Source organism: Branchiostoma floridae, chromosome 8 (genome assembly GCF_000003815.2).
Source record: "Branchiostoma floridae strain S238N-H82 chromosome 8, Bfl_VNyyK, whole genome shotgun sequence".
NCBI classification, from domain to species: Eukaryota; Metazoa; Chordata; class Leptocardii; order Amphioxiformes; family Branchiostomatidae; genus Branchiostoma; species Branchiostoma floridae.
Window position 1 is genome coordinate 10042384 of NC_049986.1, and position 19142 is coordinate 10061525.

Sequence of the window (19142 nt, forward strand, 5' to 3'; positions counted from 1 at the left end):
CGATTGTGTGATACAATGGCGATGGATTGCTATCCACTGCGGTGTGTCGGGAACTTTACTGGTACTGACGAGTGTATATTAGTATCATATTTCTGAAGTATTTAGCACATAGCTAGGATGTCTTTCTCGTGTTAGTAGGTGGGCGGGCAACGAGGCAAACTATACAGGTATATCCTTTGTCATGGAGGTGAATATCATCAACGGCTGGAGTATATATTATGCAGTAGTTGTCTTTGTCTTAGTATTGTGGGAGGATGGAGGGGAAGTCGGCTTGGCAAGTTGATGAACCCAGCGTCCATTCCGTTGCTAGTAATGGCATTTACCGATGAATACAACACCCATTTGGTCACTAATACTTGTCTTTGGTCTTGGAATTCATCTATGTAATTCTAAAATCTACAGTTTGCGGCAGTGTGGATTCTAATATATAGACTGTAAACAGTGTAATACAGAAATTACATGTCTTTATTGTGGGATTCAATATTTTCAGCACTTATCGACAGCAAGAAACAAAGTTTGATAAGATTAACTTTGCATTTGTCGGTCATGTACATATTACATATTACAACATATTTCAATAAAGACTAACAATCGAGCATCAACTGGAAGTTCCTGCGAGGAAGATGTGTCTTGCTAGTTTGGGAGTTTTAAAGTTTTATGAGCTGTACGACACCAACTTTTCAATTAATTTCTCCACAGGCCTGGGTTTTAGAGATATGTAGAATCGCACGGCAGGTGTTGCATTATACTATATTTACAGAGAAAAGAACGTTCTTGGGCTTTGATGTTTCTGTTGTGTTGATATATGCCTACATAACAGACACGTACATGGCAAATACGTATGCGTTACTTAACACGAATATACTTACTCACTTACTCCGGAGCATTTTTACTCCGGAGCAACACGTAATGCTACTCCAAATCACTACATGTACATACATGTGATATATGTTCGTTCGTACATGACAAATATACTTACTTACAACAAATATACTTACTCACTTACTCCGGAGCTTACTCTAAAGCAATGATACACTTCACGTTCATATTGATGGTATGTGTTCGTGCGTGAAACTAACCTATACGATAAAAATACATAAAATAAAGAAAAAGTAAGGTATCCCGGCGTATAGCCTTACGACCAGGGCAAATAAGGGCATGTCTCACTAGAGGGGGTGGGGTGGTGTTGGGGGTGGGGGTGTAAGAATTACCTCGGTGGGTTAGAAGGTCGGCCTGAGCCTTGGTTGAACGAAAAAAATAGACATAATGAAGAAGAAGGTAAGGTACGAGGGGCATTCAATAAGTAATGTCCCTGACCCATTTCCCATAGCAGGAGGTTAATGAAACTTGGCACAGTTATTAGTCTTTCTCTTCATAGGAACCACCCAGAGTTTTGCATTTCTCCCATCATTTGATGTAGCTCTGGACACCGTTCTTGTAGGACATCCCAGGTTGGTCCTCCGACAGATGCCTCATCAATGGCAGAAGAGGGACGACCAGGCCTGGGAGCTGTTTCCACAGACTTCCGGCCTTGTTTGAATTCAGGATGCCAGCGTTTTACAAGGTCATATGATGGGGCATCATCACCATAACTTTTTTTCATTTCATCAAAAGTCCCCTTTGGTTTGCGTCCTTTCAAATACAAAAACCGGATCACTGCGCGACACTCAACTTGCTCCATTTCACACCTGGTCCATTTCACACCTGACTCAGTTCAAACACCAGTAAATCAGTAACCACAATTAGTTCAGAGCTGTTTTTTGCAACATAAGATATGACTCATTACACATGCAAAATTTCATCTAGATCAGACAACTGAAAGTGGGTCAGGGGCATTACTTATTGAATGCCCCTCGTATACCGGCGTAGAGACTTACAACAAGGCCAATTAAGGACATGTCCCTCATGATTGGAGTTGGGGGGGGGGGGGGGGTCGGGAAGGGGGGTTGGCAGTTGTCATAGTTACCTTGGAGGGTGAAAAGGTCGACTTGACCCCTGTTTCACCCCTACCCAGAGCTCGGAAAATATCTATTCCCCCTAGAGTTTACCGTCAGACGATGACCTCTGACCTGCACCACCTTGCACCGCTAGAATAAATAATAGCAGCGTGTTGACTCTATACTACTGTCCTGCGTCGTTATGAAACAAACACACAAAGACACAACTGCCGGTTGACAAAATTTAAGTCATCTATCTTGGGCATAACGTTACGTGTGCTTTTCGGTGTAAAAGCTTCTAGGATGTCCCAAATCGCCATGCTTCATCACAACTCCAACATCCACCTAGCATCAACAGGAATTTGAGTTTCCCCGTCGCAACTGAACCTTCTTCTTGGACATGAATCGATAATGTTTTTTCTGTGTGTGTCAGCCATAATAAAGTAGATGTTTTTATCTCCATGAAAATCTCCATGAAAAATGGAGATATAGTTTTGGGTGTGTCTGTCTGTGTGTCTGTCTGTGTGTCCGGATTTTTGTAGTGAGCATAACTCAAGAACCTCTGAATGGATTACAATGATATTTGGTTTGTAGGTAGGTGTTAGAAAGACAAAGGTCAAGGCCAATTTTGGGCCCTCTGGTATGTGACCTTGGTAATGCAGCAGAAATTAATTTTTTTTGGATCTTTTGTACTGGATGTGGTATGGTCTTGATTTTTAGATGGCAGATAGCTTGTGACATAAGAGATATGTGGTGTATATTTAGTCCACCTAGCAGGTTGCTCTGGAACTGCAGGGGCATTTTTGTCAAAATCTGCTAAGGTGGATAACTGAAGAAGGGAACAACAAATTTACATGATATTTGGTATGTAGGTAGCTTAGACAGTGGTGCACATCATGAAGTGCAAATTATGCAAACTGACACTTAATTTGCATATTTAATGAGGAAAATATGTATTTGCAGTGTTTCATTTGTAGAACTCAAATACATGCAATATATGTAGTTTGTTCAGGTGGAACATAATCGAATACCAATTATGCAAATAAGTCCTTAATTTGCATAATTAATGAAAAAGTGCCATGATAATTCATCGATGTGGTAAATGATTGGACAATCAACATAGTGAACAGCGTAGGTTATTTACAGGTGTACATAACTAAGCATAGATATACAAATGTGGAGGTCATTAACATAATCAGACTATTTCATGGAGATATGAGGTCTCCGAACTCTTGTTGATGCTAGCATTACTAGAATGATATTATGAAGGTAGCAACTAAACATACCGTATCACATAGATCGGTGAACACTAGTAATAAGTACTAACTCAAGATCATGATTAAGTGCTTAAAGTCATTCGTGCATGAACAAAACGTCTTTACATATCTCATATGGTAGCCTGGTCTGGGTACCATCCGATTACTACGGGGCTTGCGAGAGTCTCATCTGTAAATGCAGAAACTTTCGCGGTGGTTTAATGTTCGCGGTTTTCGCGGTGGCCGCTTCACCGCGAACTTCAAGCCACCGCGAACATTTGTTTCCATGGCAGTAAGAGACTACAGAGTGGTACCGCGAACTTAAAACCACCGCGAAAGGTCCTTTTTTCCCGCTACCGCGAAATTAAATGCCCGCGAACTTAAATACATTTACAGTAGTAATCGGATGGTACCCAGGCTATTAGTATATCCTACCTCCCGGGATGAATCGCAGGAAGGGAAATACAGTCATCAGCTGACTCGATCCTAGCTGGGCTATCATTTTGTTTACGATCTTTGTCAGTTCCACAAACTTGACATCATCGTAGTCGTAGCGTTTCCCGAACACCATGGAGCAGACGATGTTGGCGCTTGACACAGTCAGGTTGTCGGCGATGTCACGTGCCTGTGCGTCCGGCCCTTGTTCCGACAACTATGAAATAAAAAATGGTAAAAAATATGTACACCACATACGTCAGATTTTACATTCTCTAATGTCATTCTTGTAAAAAGATTAAGTACAACAAAGGCCATGATCATTTGGAAATGACAAAAGCTGATCTATTATGTGGTCACAACTTGTACAACTACTGGTAAAACCTGATCATCAGTACTTGTGTGCTGTGCTGAGACGTTATCCAAGCCTTATTTGTGTCTTTCAAGTGATTAGGGTGAGAACGTGCGCAAAATACCTTCATGCAGAGCTGACGAGCCTCTTCTCTGATGTTCTCTTCCATACTGCCTGGTCCCATTCTCATTCCCAGGTTTCTCAGCGCACTGTAGGCAAACTTGCGTTTTTCTTTGTAGGCTTGGTTGAATTTTGCAAGGCCGATGTCTGTGAAATAAATGATACCATATTCATGAATATACATACACCATGGATTGTAGTAAAGAACAAAGGGTATGATGTCTTTACCATTGTTTGTACCATTGTTTATTGTACCATTGTACCATTGTTTATTCAGCCTTGTTTGCAATTCTGCTAGAATTGGGTCGTCTTGTACTAGTACATAGCGCCGCGGGCAATACATTTTTAATTGGCACCCAAACGAAATAGGGCTTCTGAGAAAGACTAATAGCGCACCGAAGGTCTAGAAGCTTCAGTTTAGGAGATCTTTTACAATCGTCAAGTCGAAAATAATGCATCACCGAATGTTCCAAATAGCGAGGTAAAATCATCCACTAATAAGACATCGTCATTTCAAAACCTTACACAATTGTATGTTATCGGAACTGCGAAATTTGAAGAGAAGAACATACGCACCTTTTCCAAAGCCAGTCAACAGATTCGTCATATATATGTTTGGCCTGCTGGAAAAAGCATCCTTGTAGTCCACAAGCGCCTCTTTGATGGCCCGGTAGCCGTTCAGAACCACCACGTCTTCCATCCCCATTCGAACATTGTACACGTCGCCATACTGCTTCCTCCACTCCGTAAGCTTCAGGTGGGGCGCTCGGCCGAGGGACAACAGGTGGCCGACAACAGGCCAGCTCCCACTCGGTGACGGTGGGAGGTTCTTACGCCGTTTGAAGAAGACAAGAAGGGTAAGGAAAACGACCAACATCACTGCGATGGTGCGGATGGAGACTTCTGACAACAACGCAGCAAACATTGTCCTGTGTTCGAAAACATGTGGGAGGGGGATGTACTTAGTATTGTTGCCAATATTTGATATTTTACACACATTCACCAGAAGCTCTTTGAAAATAAAAATCAATCTCACCTTGCTATTGGAAAATTTTTACCTGAAATACATGTATCGAAAAACAAGGAATCTTGACGAAACGCCGAGGCAGTGTCGCGGACCAAGAGATTCTTGCTTGTTTCTCACCGCGTCTTTGCTGCTTGATTGACTCCGGATGCCAAAGGGGTCATGTGTACCGGTGTGACAGCGATCTCGCCCCCCCGTGATCTCGCTCCCCCCGGGGGCGAAATCACTAGCGATCTCGCCCTCCCCGGCTAGTGATCTCGCCCCCCTACCTCGCCCCCCTTTAGCGATTTCGCCCCCCCCCCAAAAAAACGGGTTTACATGACATTTTAGAAGTTGATTGGTATAAACCACAACATGCAGTTTCAGAATGATATAAGTACACGAGTTTGATACATAACTCCATTCATAGTATCAATATTAACGTAATTACATGGTAATAAGATAGTTGAACTTGTTTCAGACAAGGAGGGTTGGGTCCCTTGTATTCCCATTATTGCATATACCTGAGTCTTGACATAAGATGTATTTCATTGTATTCACCTGTCCTCAAGCAACCTATTTATCTCCAATATGAAGTCTCTACCATGAAGTGACCACAAAAGAACTATGTAATGTCTTTATTAATTATGCAAATATAAGGTATTAATTAGAATAACGCACATTTTGGTATATGCACCTGACCAAGGGATATCTTCACCTCCAACATGACTGTTTTTTCTAGTATTTAGGAACTGATGCATTTACCCGTGTTTCTTAAGACTGGTACTTTACCAGTGTTTGTGTAGCATTTAGCAACAGCTGTATCAACTTGCGCGTAGATAGTGTTTATAATGAGAAACTATTATTCACGTGTGTTTTATTAGTGCTTTGGAAATGTTTCCAGCACAAGAAAGAAAACACTGTGACAAATTGAAAACATATAGCTGACGTATTCCGTACCATAGATGGTGTTGATTTATACGTTCGCAGTAGCACTGTTTTTATGCCACCTCAGCTGCAAAAATTGTCTTTTTCATTTCAATGTCATGTTTGCACCGAACAATATAGTATCGACTTTCGAGGTATGACATCTTACGGTACGGTAATAAGGTGCCATATAGGTACCAGGTAACACACCATATACGTTACTCCCCAGGTGCAGTATAGTACCAGGTAGCGCACCTGTAATATGTAGTAGCCAGCTGCTCGGGGGGGGGGGGCGAAAACGCTAAAGGAGGGCGAAAACGCTGGGGGGGGGGGGGGGGCCAAATCCCTTTCCTACCCGTTTTCCAGGTTTCAATCCCGTCCCCCATCTTGTAACTTCTGATTAATCCCCCCCAAATGATCTCCAGGGAAACAAAACTTTTGTTCTTTCCCCCCGGTGGAAGGAAACATGATCTTCTTCAAAAACTGCCCTCCCTAGACGGGATTTTTTCCTTTAAAAAAGGGGCCTGAGTTTCAAGGATGGGCCCCACTTTTTTCTGAACCTTTGGGCCCCTGTATTTTGGGCCTGAACATTGCCCTAAAAAGCATTTTGCATGGGCACTGCTGTGATCAATGCCCTTGAAGATTGCCTTTTTCCGAAAGACATTTGGGCAATGGGTCTCGAGTGGGGTAGGAGATGAAATACCATATTCATGTTCTAATATGGTATAAAAATGCCCAAAATGTGTATCAAAAGTCTCAAAATTTGGCATCTCAACCTTATTAAGGCAAGTGACATCCAGGTGTTGGCCACTCGAGCCACGTAGCTTCTGGTGTAACTATCTGTTGTCAACAAAATGTGGCTAGTTGATGAAAATCACACATTCCAAAGATGATAACCAGAAAATTTTGGATTTTCTACATTTTTGATAAAAAAACTAAAATTAACAATGTTATTAGAAGGTCCTGTGCCCACATTGACAACCGTTTAACAGAGCAATACTTTCTGGGTGTCTTGTGTGAGCAGTCCATATAAAGTGACAAGGCATAACTTTGGGGCAAAAACATACTTTTTTGAAAATTACGAGCATTAAAGACCCGAAATCTGGACCCAGGGTTCACAACCTTAAAAGATTATGTCCTTCCAGGATGTCAGTTGCTAAATTGACTCCTCACATCCTCCAAACATCATAAATTACTTAGACCGAGTGGGAGATCTCTACCCGTCTGGCTACCAAAAACGATTGCTTGGTATTACAGCAGACGACAGGAAGACATTTGCATATTAACTAACATCAAGATTTCAAAAGTCCTGTCCACATGTTTTTCAAGAAATCATTGTCAGAAACAGAAAAAAGACCCAGATAGTTGCTGCAAGCATCAAACGCAAGTTCTGGTGCTCACAGTTTATTTTCACACAAGAGCTCGGGCGTAATGTTGTATCAAGGCCTTGTTTGAACTGCCTCTCAGCAAAGATCAGCCCCTGTCAAGTTTGAACTACTTATATTTTGTAACTTGTAACTGTTTTCCCCACATCCCAACTAGCTTTGATACCTAGTAATATTGCTTATGGTGATATTCATAGTTGGTACTCCAAAAAAGACCAGTGTAGACTGGTGCTACGGTAGGACTGTAGAACAAGTTGCATCATTTTATTTTTGCTCTTTAACGTCTTTTAATAGATACCTAACTAAATCACTGCGTATGTCTATTATATCGTACACAATGAAAAAGGTTCCTTTTGTGGCTTACCAGGACTCCACCCATGTGACACCATTTTGTACACAGGACACGTGGATGCTGTACTACGTCATGCATATTTAAAATGTATCTAGAAACAAGACCATAACAAAGCTACAAGGCTACTCTGGTATGAATACAAGTACATTGTAATTTTCTTGACCAAGTTCTCTGACACGTAATTTCGCTCCTGCCATCTTGATAAAAATGTGACAGTCTTTGAAGATTACGCTCATCAGTTCGTACAGATGAGTGTAATCTTCAAAAAATATTGCACGAGAAAACCAGGCAAACTATGCTGAGGTCGGAAGGTTGGGGTAGGCCAAATTGGGTCATTCTTTGTATGTGTGATTATGTATGTGGAACTATGAACAGCCATATGATTAAAACCCTTGAGTTTTCTTCGTTATTGAGGTTTGGGGCCGCCCTAAGAGGCCCTCGAAATTAAAATCAAGTTATGGCCGAAAATTACTGAAATTGCGATGGCTACCCTCATAGATCTGCTGAAGATACGAACATAAGATGCTTGAACAGAATTACGCTGTACAGTACTACAGCACAAGAAATATTCTGTACTTTACTTTGTGTACAGATGACAAGTGAGCTGCACGGCAATTTATACATGCTATGATCCAGTGGCAGTTACGGCCGATGCACTCATATTCATGGCACGGCCGTTTGTTTAACAGGTCATTATCAGTGCAGGAGAAGTCACCTACAGGCATATCTGTTGGATCTTGACATTCAAAACAAGGCAAGGAGCCAATTGTCATGCAAGTTCATTCAGTGCTACGAATAGTATCTCATTAATAACAAATAAAGACGATATTACCCCTTTAGATAGCTTCTAATTCATTATCAGTATCATAAATGTAACCAAGTATGATGAAGAAACTGTTAGAATTGAATGAGAAGTAGATCTAATCGAAACGTGTTGCTATCGCGTAGTTAAACCCGACACCCCATGGCAGGATAGAGGTCCTGCTCCGGCATTTGCATATATATTAGGAGAGTCTTGATAAACAAGGTATTCGACCCTTCCCTTCTTTACCGTCACCCCAGCATTGTCGGTACTATGCTTATTTATGTAAACATTACAAGATACAAAAGCAGAACCGAGCGGTATGCAGGTCGCAAATGTTTACTATTTTGTCCCATGACCATGACCATTGTCGTGCCAGTAACAGCCTGTGCACAAATATTCATGGCATGAATGTTTGTTTAACAGATCATTATCAGTGTTGAAGAAGTCACGCACAGGCATATCTGTTACCCGACACCCCATGGCAGGCCCTGCTCCGTCATTTGCATATATATTAGGAGAGTCTTGATAAACGCGATATTCGACCCTTGTCTTCTTTAAGGTGCGCTCCCACTAGACTCGCGTCACGCTTGCGTCACTGCGGGGTCCGCCCACTGTGTCACTGTTGTGTAATCTCCAAGCAGATCCTACGGTGCCATAAGATAGTATCAAAGCTGGCCAGGGAGTATAGCCGGCTAAGGGAGCAAGCAGATCCTACGGTGCCATAAGATAGTATCAAAGCTGGCCAGGGAGTATAGCCGGCTAAAGCCCCGGTCACAAAGCGCGTACGATTTCTTGCGATGGTATATTCCGCATATCGTACGATGAGCGCAGTAAATCGCAGCAAAATCGTAAGCAAAGTCAGCCATCGCAACGCATCGGATGGTGTTCAAAATTTTTCCAGCGTCGTACGATTTTTCACTTGTGTCTCTTTTGAATAGCCGCCTGGCCACTTTTGTGCTTCTTTAACCAACAAAATGTTGACTTAGCTGTTGAATACCTTCCTATAATATATTTAACTGTAAAAATAAATTAAAAGAGACCATGCCAACAAGAGTATTACAAGAAAAGTTCAAATCAAGCGTGAGTACCGGTATGATTATCTCGGCCTGCTTGCCGGCTCTACGTGTCAGGCTCTTTCGAAGATCGTATCATGATATGCTATCAACTGAAAGATTCCATCATACAAAAATCATATCATAAGCATTATATCATATATATTTCCGACTCATAGAGCCTGCCTTTATGTTCGAGTTGTCCCCATGGTTATTACGATTATGGTAAACTGACCCAAGACCGACGAGAGCTTAGATTTGATCTAATTATAAACTCACGTGCATGAAGCGATCAAAGAATTGTCTGCATCACCTGTGCGGGGCGCGCTGTTCTCTGGTTGCTACTGTGGTAGTTGCGACTGATATATTTTCCCTTTTCGTCAATATCCACAATATCAGGGAAAACTGAAACCATCACAACATGCTAACAATTCATAAATCTATAACCTCATCAGTAGACAAAAATTGCCTTAATGAAGTCTGCTATGGGGGCAAATAAATTCTTACGACGATAGCGAAATTTTGAACATGTTCAAAATCCATTTCAGCTCTATTTTTCGCCATACGACGCCCCCCGATTTACTATGATTCACTACGATTGACGCAGGCACGCTCTTATGACCTCATCGTACGATGCACTACGCGCTTTGTGACCACGGTTTTATATACTTAAACCATTGCTTCCGATTCTCCCCCGACTTACGACGCACTGCGCTTATCCTGCGCATCGGAAGGAATCGCAAGGAATCGTACGCGCTTTGTGACCGGGGCTTAAGGGAGTCAAACGGGCACCTACGGGGAGTTTGATCCTATACATTACGCACCGTGGATCTGGTTCGAGATTAACTGTTGTGTTCTTTTCGCCGATTTTCTGTTGCGCTCCCACTTACTTGCGTCACTGTTGCGTTTCTAGACTAAATGAACTTGTTATCGGAAATCGCAGCGATGTCATTTTATGAAAATTCACTGTAAAATGGTGAAGATGCCTCAAAATGAGATTTATAATGAAATAATTTTCCTTCTGATGATGAATAATATGTTACTTATGTTATATGATAACCTTGAAAGACTTTTACAGTTACAGTAAAAGAAGTGACCCAAATGAACGGACACAAACCTTAGACCAGATTTGGCTCGATTAATTATGTGTTTTGCACCAAGTATCTGTATTGATGTATGTTTATAGGTTTATTGAACAATTTTCAAATGTCACAAATGAAAAAGTTTGTTATTACATACTTTTTTTGTGACGCGGAGTATTTTCACTGTCGGTTGATTGCTTGCCAAACTCTTAATGTCTAAGTCTATATAATACTTCTAAACAGGGAGGAAAAACAAGGCTTATGGGTCCGAATGCTTGCAAGTTTGGTGTTCTATCGGCGGCAGGCTACCAGTGATGATTACATATTGCTTGTAAAGCAAACTCAAAAGCAAACGTTATCATCCAACATATATATGATTTATTTTTCATCGTTGTATGATAATCTGTTTCTCCACATCTGTGGGTTTATGAATCGATAAACCAGTTACTTATTTGGTGTTTACAATTATAGAATTCTGGCCTACTTCCCATCAAATAAGACTAAGATATTTTCAAGTTAGTCTGAATACGTTTTGTGGAAATCTCACTGTTGTAAGGCCCCCTTTCCACTAGACGGCGATCGCGCTGCGCTCTCACTGCGACCTAAATAGGATATGTGTAACCTTAATTTGATTTCATACTGGGTATATTATACAGCATATCAAAGTGTGACTGAGAGGACAGCAAAACACACAAAGTGTAAAAAAATAGTTTCTTTTCTATACAATTCGTTGAGCGATCTGTCAAATTCTAAATGTCGCAGAGAGAGCGCGGCGAGAGCGCCGTCCTAGCGGAAAGAGGGTATAACTGAATCATAAACCGCTGTAAAATGATATCCAAAATGTATCCAAAATAGCTTTTCAGTAATAAAAGGATGTTTACTTTTGATACTTGGTGCAAAATAGGCAAAATATAACCTTGATACTGTTGAAAGCATGTTGGTGTCACTGTTGTGTCACTGTTGTGTCACTCTTGGGGCATCTTGCCACTTATTTTTTAACTTTCAAAAAACCGTCGTGCTTGCTTGTGTCACCTCTAGGTTCGCTCGCGTCACCTCTAGGTTCCGTGGGGTTGAGTCTGCGTTGTCGAACCCCGAAGCGACTCAAACGTGACGCGAGTCTCGTGGGAGCGCACCTTTACCGTCACCCCAGCATGGCCCGTACCGTGCTTATTTATGTAAACATTACAACATACAAAAGCAGAACCGACCGGGAGACATGCTACAGCGACGGTATGCAGGTAGCAAATGTTTACCATTTTGTCCCATGACCATGACCATTGCCGTGTCAGGAACAGCCAGTGCACAAATATTCATGGCATGAATGTTTGTTTAACAGATCATTATCAGTGTTGAACATGTCAAAACAAGTCACACACATGTATATCTGTTAGATCTCAACGCTTACTTGGCAAAAAGCCATGCTTTGGAGTTACGCATTACGTCATTTAGAAGAAATAAAGACGATCTAACCCTTTTAAACAACTTCTACTTCATAATCAATATCATAAACGTAACTAGATATGATGACTATACTGTTGGAATTGAATCAGATGGAGATCTAATGGGAATGTGTTGCTATCGTGTAGTAAACTCGATACCCTATGGCACGCTAGAGGCCCTGCTCCACCATTTGCATAAATACTAGGAGTCCTTTAAGTTCCGTTCGAGACGTGATAAAAATTTCGAGGTCATGTGCCATCATGGTGTCCGACTTGTGGTCAGTAAGGGTCCCGGCGTGTACTACGATATCGTTTCAACCGCGAACTTAAAACACCGCGAAACAATCCTTTCCGTTCCTACCGTGAAATTTTATCCCCGTGAAAATAAATGAATGTACAGTATAAAACGAGCCATATCAGGGTACTTCATGGCTTTTTTGGGTTCGGGAACATGATAAATCAGGTAGTGATGGAGGTAAGTTATGGAGACTTTTTGTGTAGCTGTGAGCCTGTGTGAAAACCACACATAGCTGTCATAATGTCTTGTTTCTAGATATATTTTCAATATGCATGACGTAGTCCTGCATCCACGTGTCCTATGTATTAAACGGCGTCACATATGTGGGTGCTGGTAACCCCCATACAGAGCCTTTTTCATTGTGTACGATATACTAGATATACGCAGTGATCTAGTTAGGTACCTACTTAATGACGTTAAAGAGCACAAATAAAAAAAGTGTAAAATCAAGGTAATTCATTTTCAGGTATCCTCATATCCCCCATGTAGAGCCCAAATTAACATTTCCAATCAGTTATGATATTTTTCACTGTTAAGTATGATTTACAAGATGACAGGAGCAAAATGATGTGTCAGCGAACTTGACTCCCTGCTGTTCTTTGCTTGAAACATAACTGAGTACACCCTTAGCAACGGCCTTAGCAACAGTTTTATTTATCTATTTTTATTTTTTGCTAAGGCCATGTTGATTTGATTATATGGATGACATCCGCGCTCGCACCAATTTTCGGCCATTTCCAAAAAAAAAGTTTTCGACCACACAATAAATTGTGCAAAGCAGCTGTAAAATGAGCACATATATACCATAGATTGAAAAAAAAAAAACTATCAGAAAACAGATAACCAATGCCATCGACTGTCAAAATAAATCTAAAGTCAAAGAATAAGATGTGGAAGGACAGAACAAAAAAAATCTATTGTTGGTAGGGGGAGGTACCAGTACAGAAAATTCAGGTCCAGAGGCCATTTTCAGGCTCTTTTGCTGGTGTCAAGCCTGCTGAAAACTCACAAAGTTTGTCCTTGGAACGGTTTTGTAATCAAGTCAAAGCTCACGGACAGGACGATTGAAGTAGATTTTATTTGGTGATGTTTATCTTTCTAACTATATTGGAGATGTGTGAAGCAGCTTGGTCTGACATAGGTGTGAAACCTTCCTGATCCTTGCGACAATGTGCAATGATTCATGCCTTTGGAACTTTTTCTGTACCCTCTACACTGTCTGACCGTCTGGAAAAAAATGTTCACTTTGCATTGAGAGCATTTTAAAGAATCTTGAGACTTATCAAAATGATCTCAAGATTCTCATGAAAAATCTCAAGATTAACTCAATACATCTCAAGATTTACCACAAAATTTCAAGACTTTTGGAAGAAATCTCAAGATTTTTCGATTTTCAACGAGGCTCTAAGACCCCCGCTGGGGTCCATAAGATCCGTTGAGTATCAGAGAAGTTTTTCACAAAATATCAGCAGTGTAAGTTTAAGCTGTAAGAGGCTACAAGCATTTGTCCAAAGTGCTATTCTAATTGGGTCATGTGGACGTCCCCGAGCTGATTGCGCATTCGTTAAGAATCGGAATTAGGTTGGGGACAGTCCACGTGACCTTTAGACACAGGTGCACATCCTCACCTGTTGATAGAGTATTTATTGCATAGGGAAAACGTGTGTTTAACCATTTTGGAGGAGAGCAGCCTGAGTGCGTGTCGTGTAGCAGCGCGTGATGATACGGCCACGTTTACCTCAGCAGGCTCCCGCGGCGCCGGCACGTCAGCCGGCGGCCGCGGGGGCTGGGGCTGGGCAGCTTCCAGGAGCAGGCCTTGCTCCGCAGGCACCGGTAGGAGTACAGCAGGCCGCGGTGCCGGGTTTGGTTCCAGCCCCGGCAGCTTTGCAGCCAGGCGGTGGGGTACAGCAGGCCGGTGCCGGTCCCTTTCAGCAGCCCCCGGCAGTTCAGCCAGCAGGAGGAGTGGCTCAGCAGGCCGCGGCAGGCCTAGGAGGTGCTGCCCAGCAGGCCGCCGCGGTACAGCAGCCGGTTGGTGGGGTTCAGCAGCCTGCGCTAATCCCCGGGGGTGTGGGTCAGCAGGCCGCCGCTGGGCTGCAGCCCGGTCAGCAAGGGGTGCCTGGAGTCCAGGAGGTGAGATTTCTTTCTTGGATTGTTTTCAGGTTTTTGTAGAGCTTTGTTGTTCTTGTATTGTTTGTTTCTGGTTCATGGTGGCTAACCATTTGTAACTGTTTTATTTTTCTACGCAGTATGTTCGTTAGTGCAGGTTTTTGGTTTATGTGGAGGTTTCCCATTATTTGCAATGATGTTTTGTTTTTTGTAGTGGTTAACTACTAGTATGTAATGTTTCGTTTGTATGTAGGTTGTCAACTAGCAAAGTTTATTCGTTTGTGTGGAGGGTATCCATTTTGGTTTGTGGTTTTTGTTTTGCGGTGGCTAACCGCAAGTAATTGTTTTTATCGTTCCGTGGACGTTAGTTTTCCAATAGTAAAGTTTCTTCTTTTATGTGGAGGATATCCACGAGTTTCTCTTTTGTGGTGGTTAACTACTGGTAATTGCTTTGGTTTTATGTGGAGGTTTTCCACTAGTATTCCTTTTGTGGTGGTTAACCACTAGTAATTCTTTTCGTTTCCGTGGACGTTATTTACTAGTAAAGTTTCTTCTTCTATGTGGAGGATATCCAGTAATATTCCTTTTGTGGTGGTTAACCACTAGTAATTCTTTTCGTTTCCGTGGACGTTATTTACTAGTAAAGTTTCTTCTTCTATGTGGAGGATATCCAGTAATATTTCTTTTGTGGTGGCTAACCACTAGTAATTGATTTTTTGTTTCCTGGGTGTTTTCCACTAGTAAAGTTTCGTCTTTTATGTGGAGGTTTTCAACTAGTATTTGTTTCGTGGTGGCTAGCCACTAATAGTTTTTCAGTTCTGTGGTCGTTATCCGTTAGTAATATTTTTAAGTGGTGGTTAACTACTAGTAGTTGTTTTATTATTTAGTGGAGATTTTCCGCTAGTAAATTTTTAGTAGTTTTATGGGGGTTATCCATTGGTTATGTTTTATAGTTATGCAGAGGGTATCTGCATTACAGGTTTTCATCTGGCGTCTTTTAAAATTTCTGACATCCATGTGGTGGATAATTGACTTTAGCAGTTTTGTTTGCGTGTGGTTTACAGCTGTTCGCTAGAATTCAATATGGCGCAGGTGGCGCATAATTTGTTACCCCTGGCGGATAATTAATTTTATCAGTTTTGTTTTTGTATGGTTTACAGCTGTTCGCTGGAATTCAATATGGCGCAGGTGGCGCATAATTTGTCTCCCCTGGCGACCATGTGCTGATTGATTCCTTTTAACGGTGGTTTTGGCGTGTGCTACATTTGTGCGTGTTTTATCTAACTTGGTTTGATTTTAGTTGGAAAGCAGGTAATGTTAAAACTGATTTTATGAAGGATTTTGTTGTTTTTGATGGATTTCGTTGGTGTGCAAGTGTTTATATGGAGGGTATTTATTTGTATTTGAAGTGTTTATTTGGAAAGGCTACTGTGTTTTAGTATACTATGCGGTATGAAGTATCCAATTGTAGGAATTCAGTGTTGATTTGTAATTACCATTTTTATAGTGGTGGTGTTTATATGTAGTATTTGTTTTTTCTTGTTGCTGTGTGGATATTTTTCTGTTTTGCATGGACTGCTGTTTGTGTTTTTTCCGTTTGTATGACTTTAGTTTTGTTTGGTTGTTTTCATGTTTTGTAGTGTGTTTTATAGGAGTAAGGTTTTTTATTCTTTGTTTCATATTGGGAAAGTTCGACGACGGGCACCGGGGTTTCCTATTATTACCCTTCTACTTCGGTAGGCCCACCAACCGGGGGTTGGTGCTCGTCCTAGGGCTGACCCTGAGTTTTTAGAAGTGTAATTGTGTTTTCTGTGTCTACTTTGTTGTTAGTTTGTTTTTGGTTGTGTAATTCGCTTTGTTATCTCTTTGTATTATCTTTTTTTTACCCTGTTGGGGAGTGGTGTATTTTAATTGGGGTTTTTGTTCTTTACACTTCTCAGGGTCCGCCTTGGGGCGAGTGTTTTAAGTTTGGAAATGTGACGACAGTATTTTTTAATAAGAGTTGATGTTGATTGTTGTTTCCTTTTTTATGTGTTTTTTAGACGGTTCGGCAATTAAGAGAGGAGCTGGATAGAATGGCTGCAGTACGGGCTCTTGAGAGGGTAGATGAGGCCAAGCTGCTAGTCTTGGAGGAGGCGAGGACGCCTCCACCACTCTTCTCGGCAGCAAAGGTTTTAGCGGCCTTAAACTCATTGGAAGAGAGAGCGAAGGTGGTTAATCACGTTAATCTTCCAACATTCACAGCTACAGTCAACGAAGCCAGAGTGTTTTATTTCCACCCCGCATTAGGTAAAATGGTTCAGCGTGCTTTAGGCCCGCGAGAAGACGAGGCTGTGGCAAAGAAGTTTAACGCGGTGGCTTCTGCTTCTAATTCTCAGTCGTTTGCTCAGCTTCAACCTCCTGTGGCCCCTCAGCTTCAACCTCCTGTGGCCCCTCAGCTTCAGCCTCCTGTCGTCTCTCAGTTTCAACATCCGGGGGTCTCTCAGTTCCAGACTCCTGCGGTCCCTCAGTTTCAACATCCGGGGGTTCCTCAGTTCCAGTCTCCTGCGGTCCCGCAGTTTCATCATCCGGGGGTTCCTCAGTTCCAGTCTCCTGCGGTCCCTCAGTTTCAACCTTCCGGGGTCCCTCAGTTTCAACCTCCTGTGTTTCCACAGTTTCAACCTCCTGCGTTCCCTCACTTTCAACCTCCGGCGCCCACTGCTCCGTTTTTGGCGGGAGGTTCTTCGGGTGATTGGGAGGGTAGGTGTTTCTTGTGTGGGGGCGAGGGACACTATAAGAGTAGGTGCCCTTCTAATAAAGGTGTTAGAGCCCCGGCTCAACGTCCCTCTCCTTGGGGTCGGGGGAGGGGAAGGGGTTTTGGACCACGTTGATGTGCGAACCCTGCCGTATTGCGTATAACGCTGGTTGCTCTCCGTTATTAGTGTTTGGAACTTTTCTGTTATTGTGTCATTAATTTATTTTTCTATGATGTTTGCATTGTATACCCTTTATTTTCCATAAGAACTCTTGTTATTTTGCCTTTGTTGGTAATTGTTTCTGCTGTTTTCTCCTATTTTAGACATTTCTGTGTTAACATTGTAAACTTTGCTGTTCCGTAAGATCTTTTTGCTCAGTGAGGTTTAACCATTAGCACTCTCCTGTTCTTTTAACAGGCATCTTTTTGAGCTATGATGTTAACAGTATGAACTCCGTTGTTGTAAACTTGAACGTTTCACATTTATTGGTTTTTGTTTTCTGCTGTTGTAAGACCTCTTGATGTTCCGAATGGTCAACAACTTTAACGATGTTTTTTTGACAGAAAAGTTTGAATATTCAATGATGTTAGTAAGCGTGAACTCCCCTATTGCAACAATATTCGACTTCCTTTGTATTATTAATTTTTTAGGTTCTGCTAGTTTGTAAGGGAGTGAGAGATTTGCAATGATGTTGATGAGTTTGAGTTCTGCTGTTTTTGCAAGAGAACTGTATAAGATTTGCAATGTTAGCAGTTTTTGGTATTCCTGTTTTGTATCAGAAATGTTCGTTTTCTACAATGTTATTAACTTGATGTTTGCTGTTTTGTATGAAATTCCGAGATGCCATGATGTTAGTCCATGCTGTGTTGTGTACGATTATCTCTAGGTGTTTTATGTAATGAAATTGCAGAAGTTATTTTGTTTTGTGAGTATGTCAGTATGTAACATGACTTGATTAGTGCTTGTTTTTCTAAGATCATGTTCTATCCATGGATGTGTTTTGTTTGTTGGAGAATTGAAGAATTTTGTGAGAGGTTTTTTTTGTGGACATTGCATATTTATTTTGATTCTGGTATAGTTTGTTTTATTTTTGTTTTCTTCTTTTGTTCTCAATTTTTTGTTTTTTCTTTTGATGTAAATTTTGGTTAAAATAGTCTTGATTTCTTGTTTTATTTTTGGTATTCTTTGATAGTTATATATTTTGACTTTTGGTTATGATGGACTGGCTATGGATAACGACTTTTGAACCTATGTTTATATAGGATTTGTTGTTTTTTCTTTATTTTCTGAATAAACTCTTTTCCTGTTGGATTTGCTTGTGCTTTTCGTTGTTTGTTCTTCTCCTGGAAGAAAAAGTTTTTCCTGTAACATAGTAGATAGTAGTTTGTACAAGAAAGAGTTAAGTTTTAAAAAAATAAAAAAAGTTAAACATCTCTGTTAAAAAATACTTTAGTTCTGTTACTTTATTATTAGTAATTTAGCAGTAAGTAATTTAGCAGATAATCGTTTTTGATTTTTCAAGGAAACGAGTGTGTGTAGTTGTAATTCGTAATAGGTAATGACTCAAGGGTGTACTAGTGTGAGAGAGCTAGTTTATTCATTTTAAAACAAAAACAAAAAATCACAGTCATGTACAAGTTTGTAGTCCTAAGACTAATTTGCCTCATACTAGGTACACAAGGGTTTATAATGTGAGGCCTTGCCTAAGTACGTCAATCAATTTTTTAATAGTCACTTTATTCCCGCTTAGCTATACATTTTTAAAGTGTGGAGTTACGCACACATATATTTTTATTTTACATTAGTAATAGTTTTATTTCAATCTAAAACAGAACTAGTGAGGAAGTTATAAAAGTGC

At 41.1% G+C, this 19142-nt stretch overlaps 2 protein-coding genes across 3 annotated transcripts in view; one reads left to right on the forward strand and one right to left on the reverse strand.

Moving 5' to 3' along the window:
- LOC118421537 (cytochrome P450 2U1-like) overlaps positions 1 to 19142 on the reverse strand; it is a 40097-nt gene that overhangs the window by 4458 nt on the left and 16497 nt on the right. The window contains exons 1-4 of one of the 2 annotated variants that reach the window (XM_035828863.1): positions 5159 to 5255; positions 4677 to 5029; positions 4105 to 4247; positions 3629 to 3845 (exon numbers count right to left, since the gene is read on the reverse strand). In XM_035828863.1, coding sequence (XP_035684756.1) covers positions 3629 to 3845; positions 4105 to 4247; positions 4677 to 5029; positions 5159 to 5169 — 724 coding nt within the window. In that variant the 5' untranslated portion in view covers positions 5170 to 5255. Of the gene's footprint in view, positions 1 to 3628; positions 3846 to 4104; positions 4248 to 4676; positions 5030 to 5158; positions 5256 to 19142 lie in introns of those variants that run through there. The other variant, XM_035828864.1, reaches the window with a different exon arrangement.
- LOC118421540 (periaxin-like) lies at positions 13969 to 18595 on the forward strand. The gene is made up of 2 exons (XM_035828867.1): positions 13969 to 14573; positions 16592 to 18595. The coding sequence occupies exons 1-2, from the start codon at positions 14163 to 14165 to the stop codon at positions 17417 to 17419; spliced, it is 1239 nt and encodes a 412-aa protein (XP_035684760.1). The 5' UTR covers positions 13969 to 14162; the 3' UTR covers positions 17420 to 18595.

Coding starts and splice junctions, on each gene's coding strand:
- LOC118421540 (XM_035828867.1), top strand. CDS start 14,163: ATGATACGGCCACGTTTACCTCAGCAGGCTCCCGCGGCGCCGGCACGT. Junction 14,574..16,591: donor GGGTGCCTGGAGTCCAGGAG/GTGAGATTTCTT, acceptor TGTGTTTTTTAG/ACGGTTCGGCAATTAAGAGA.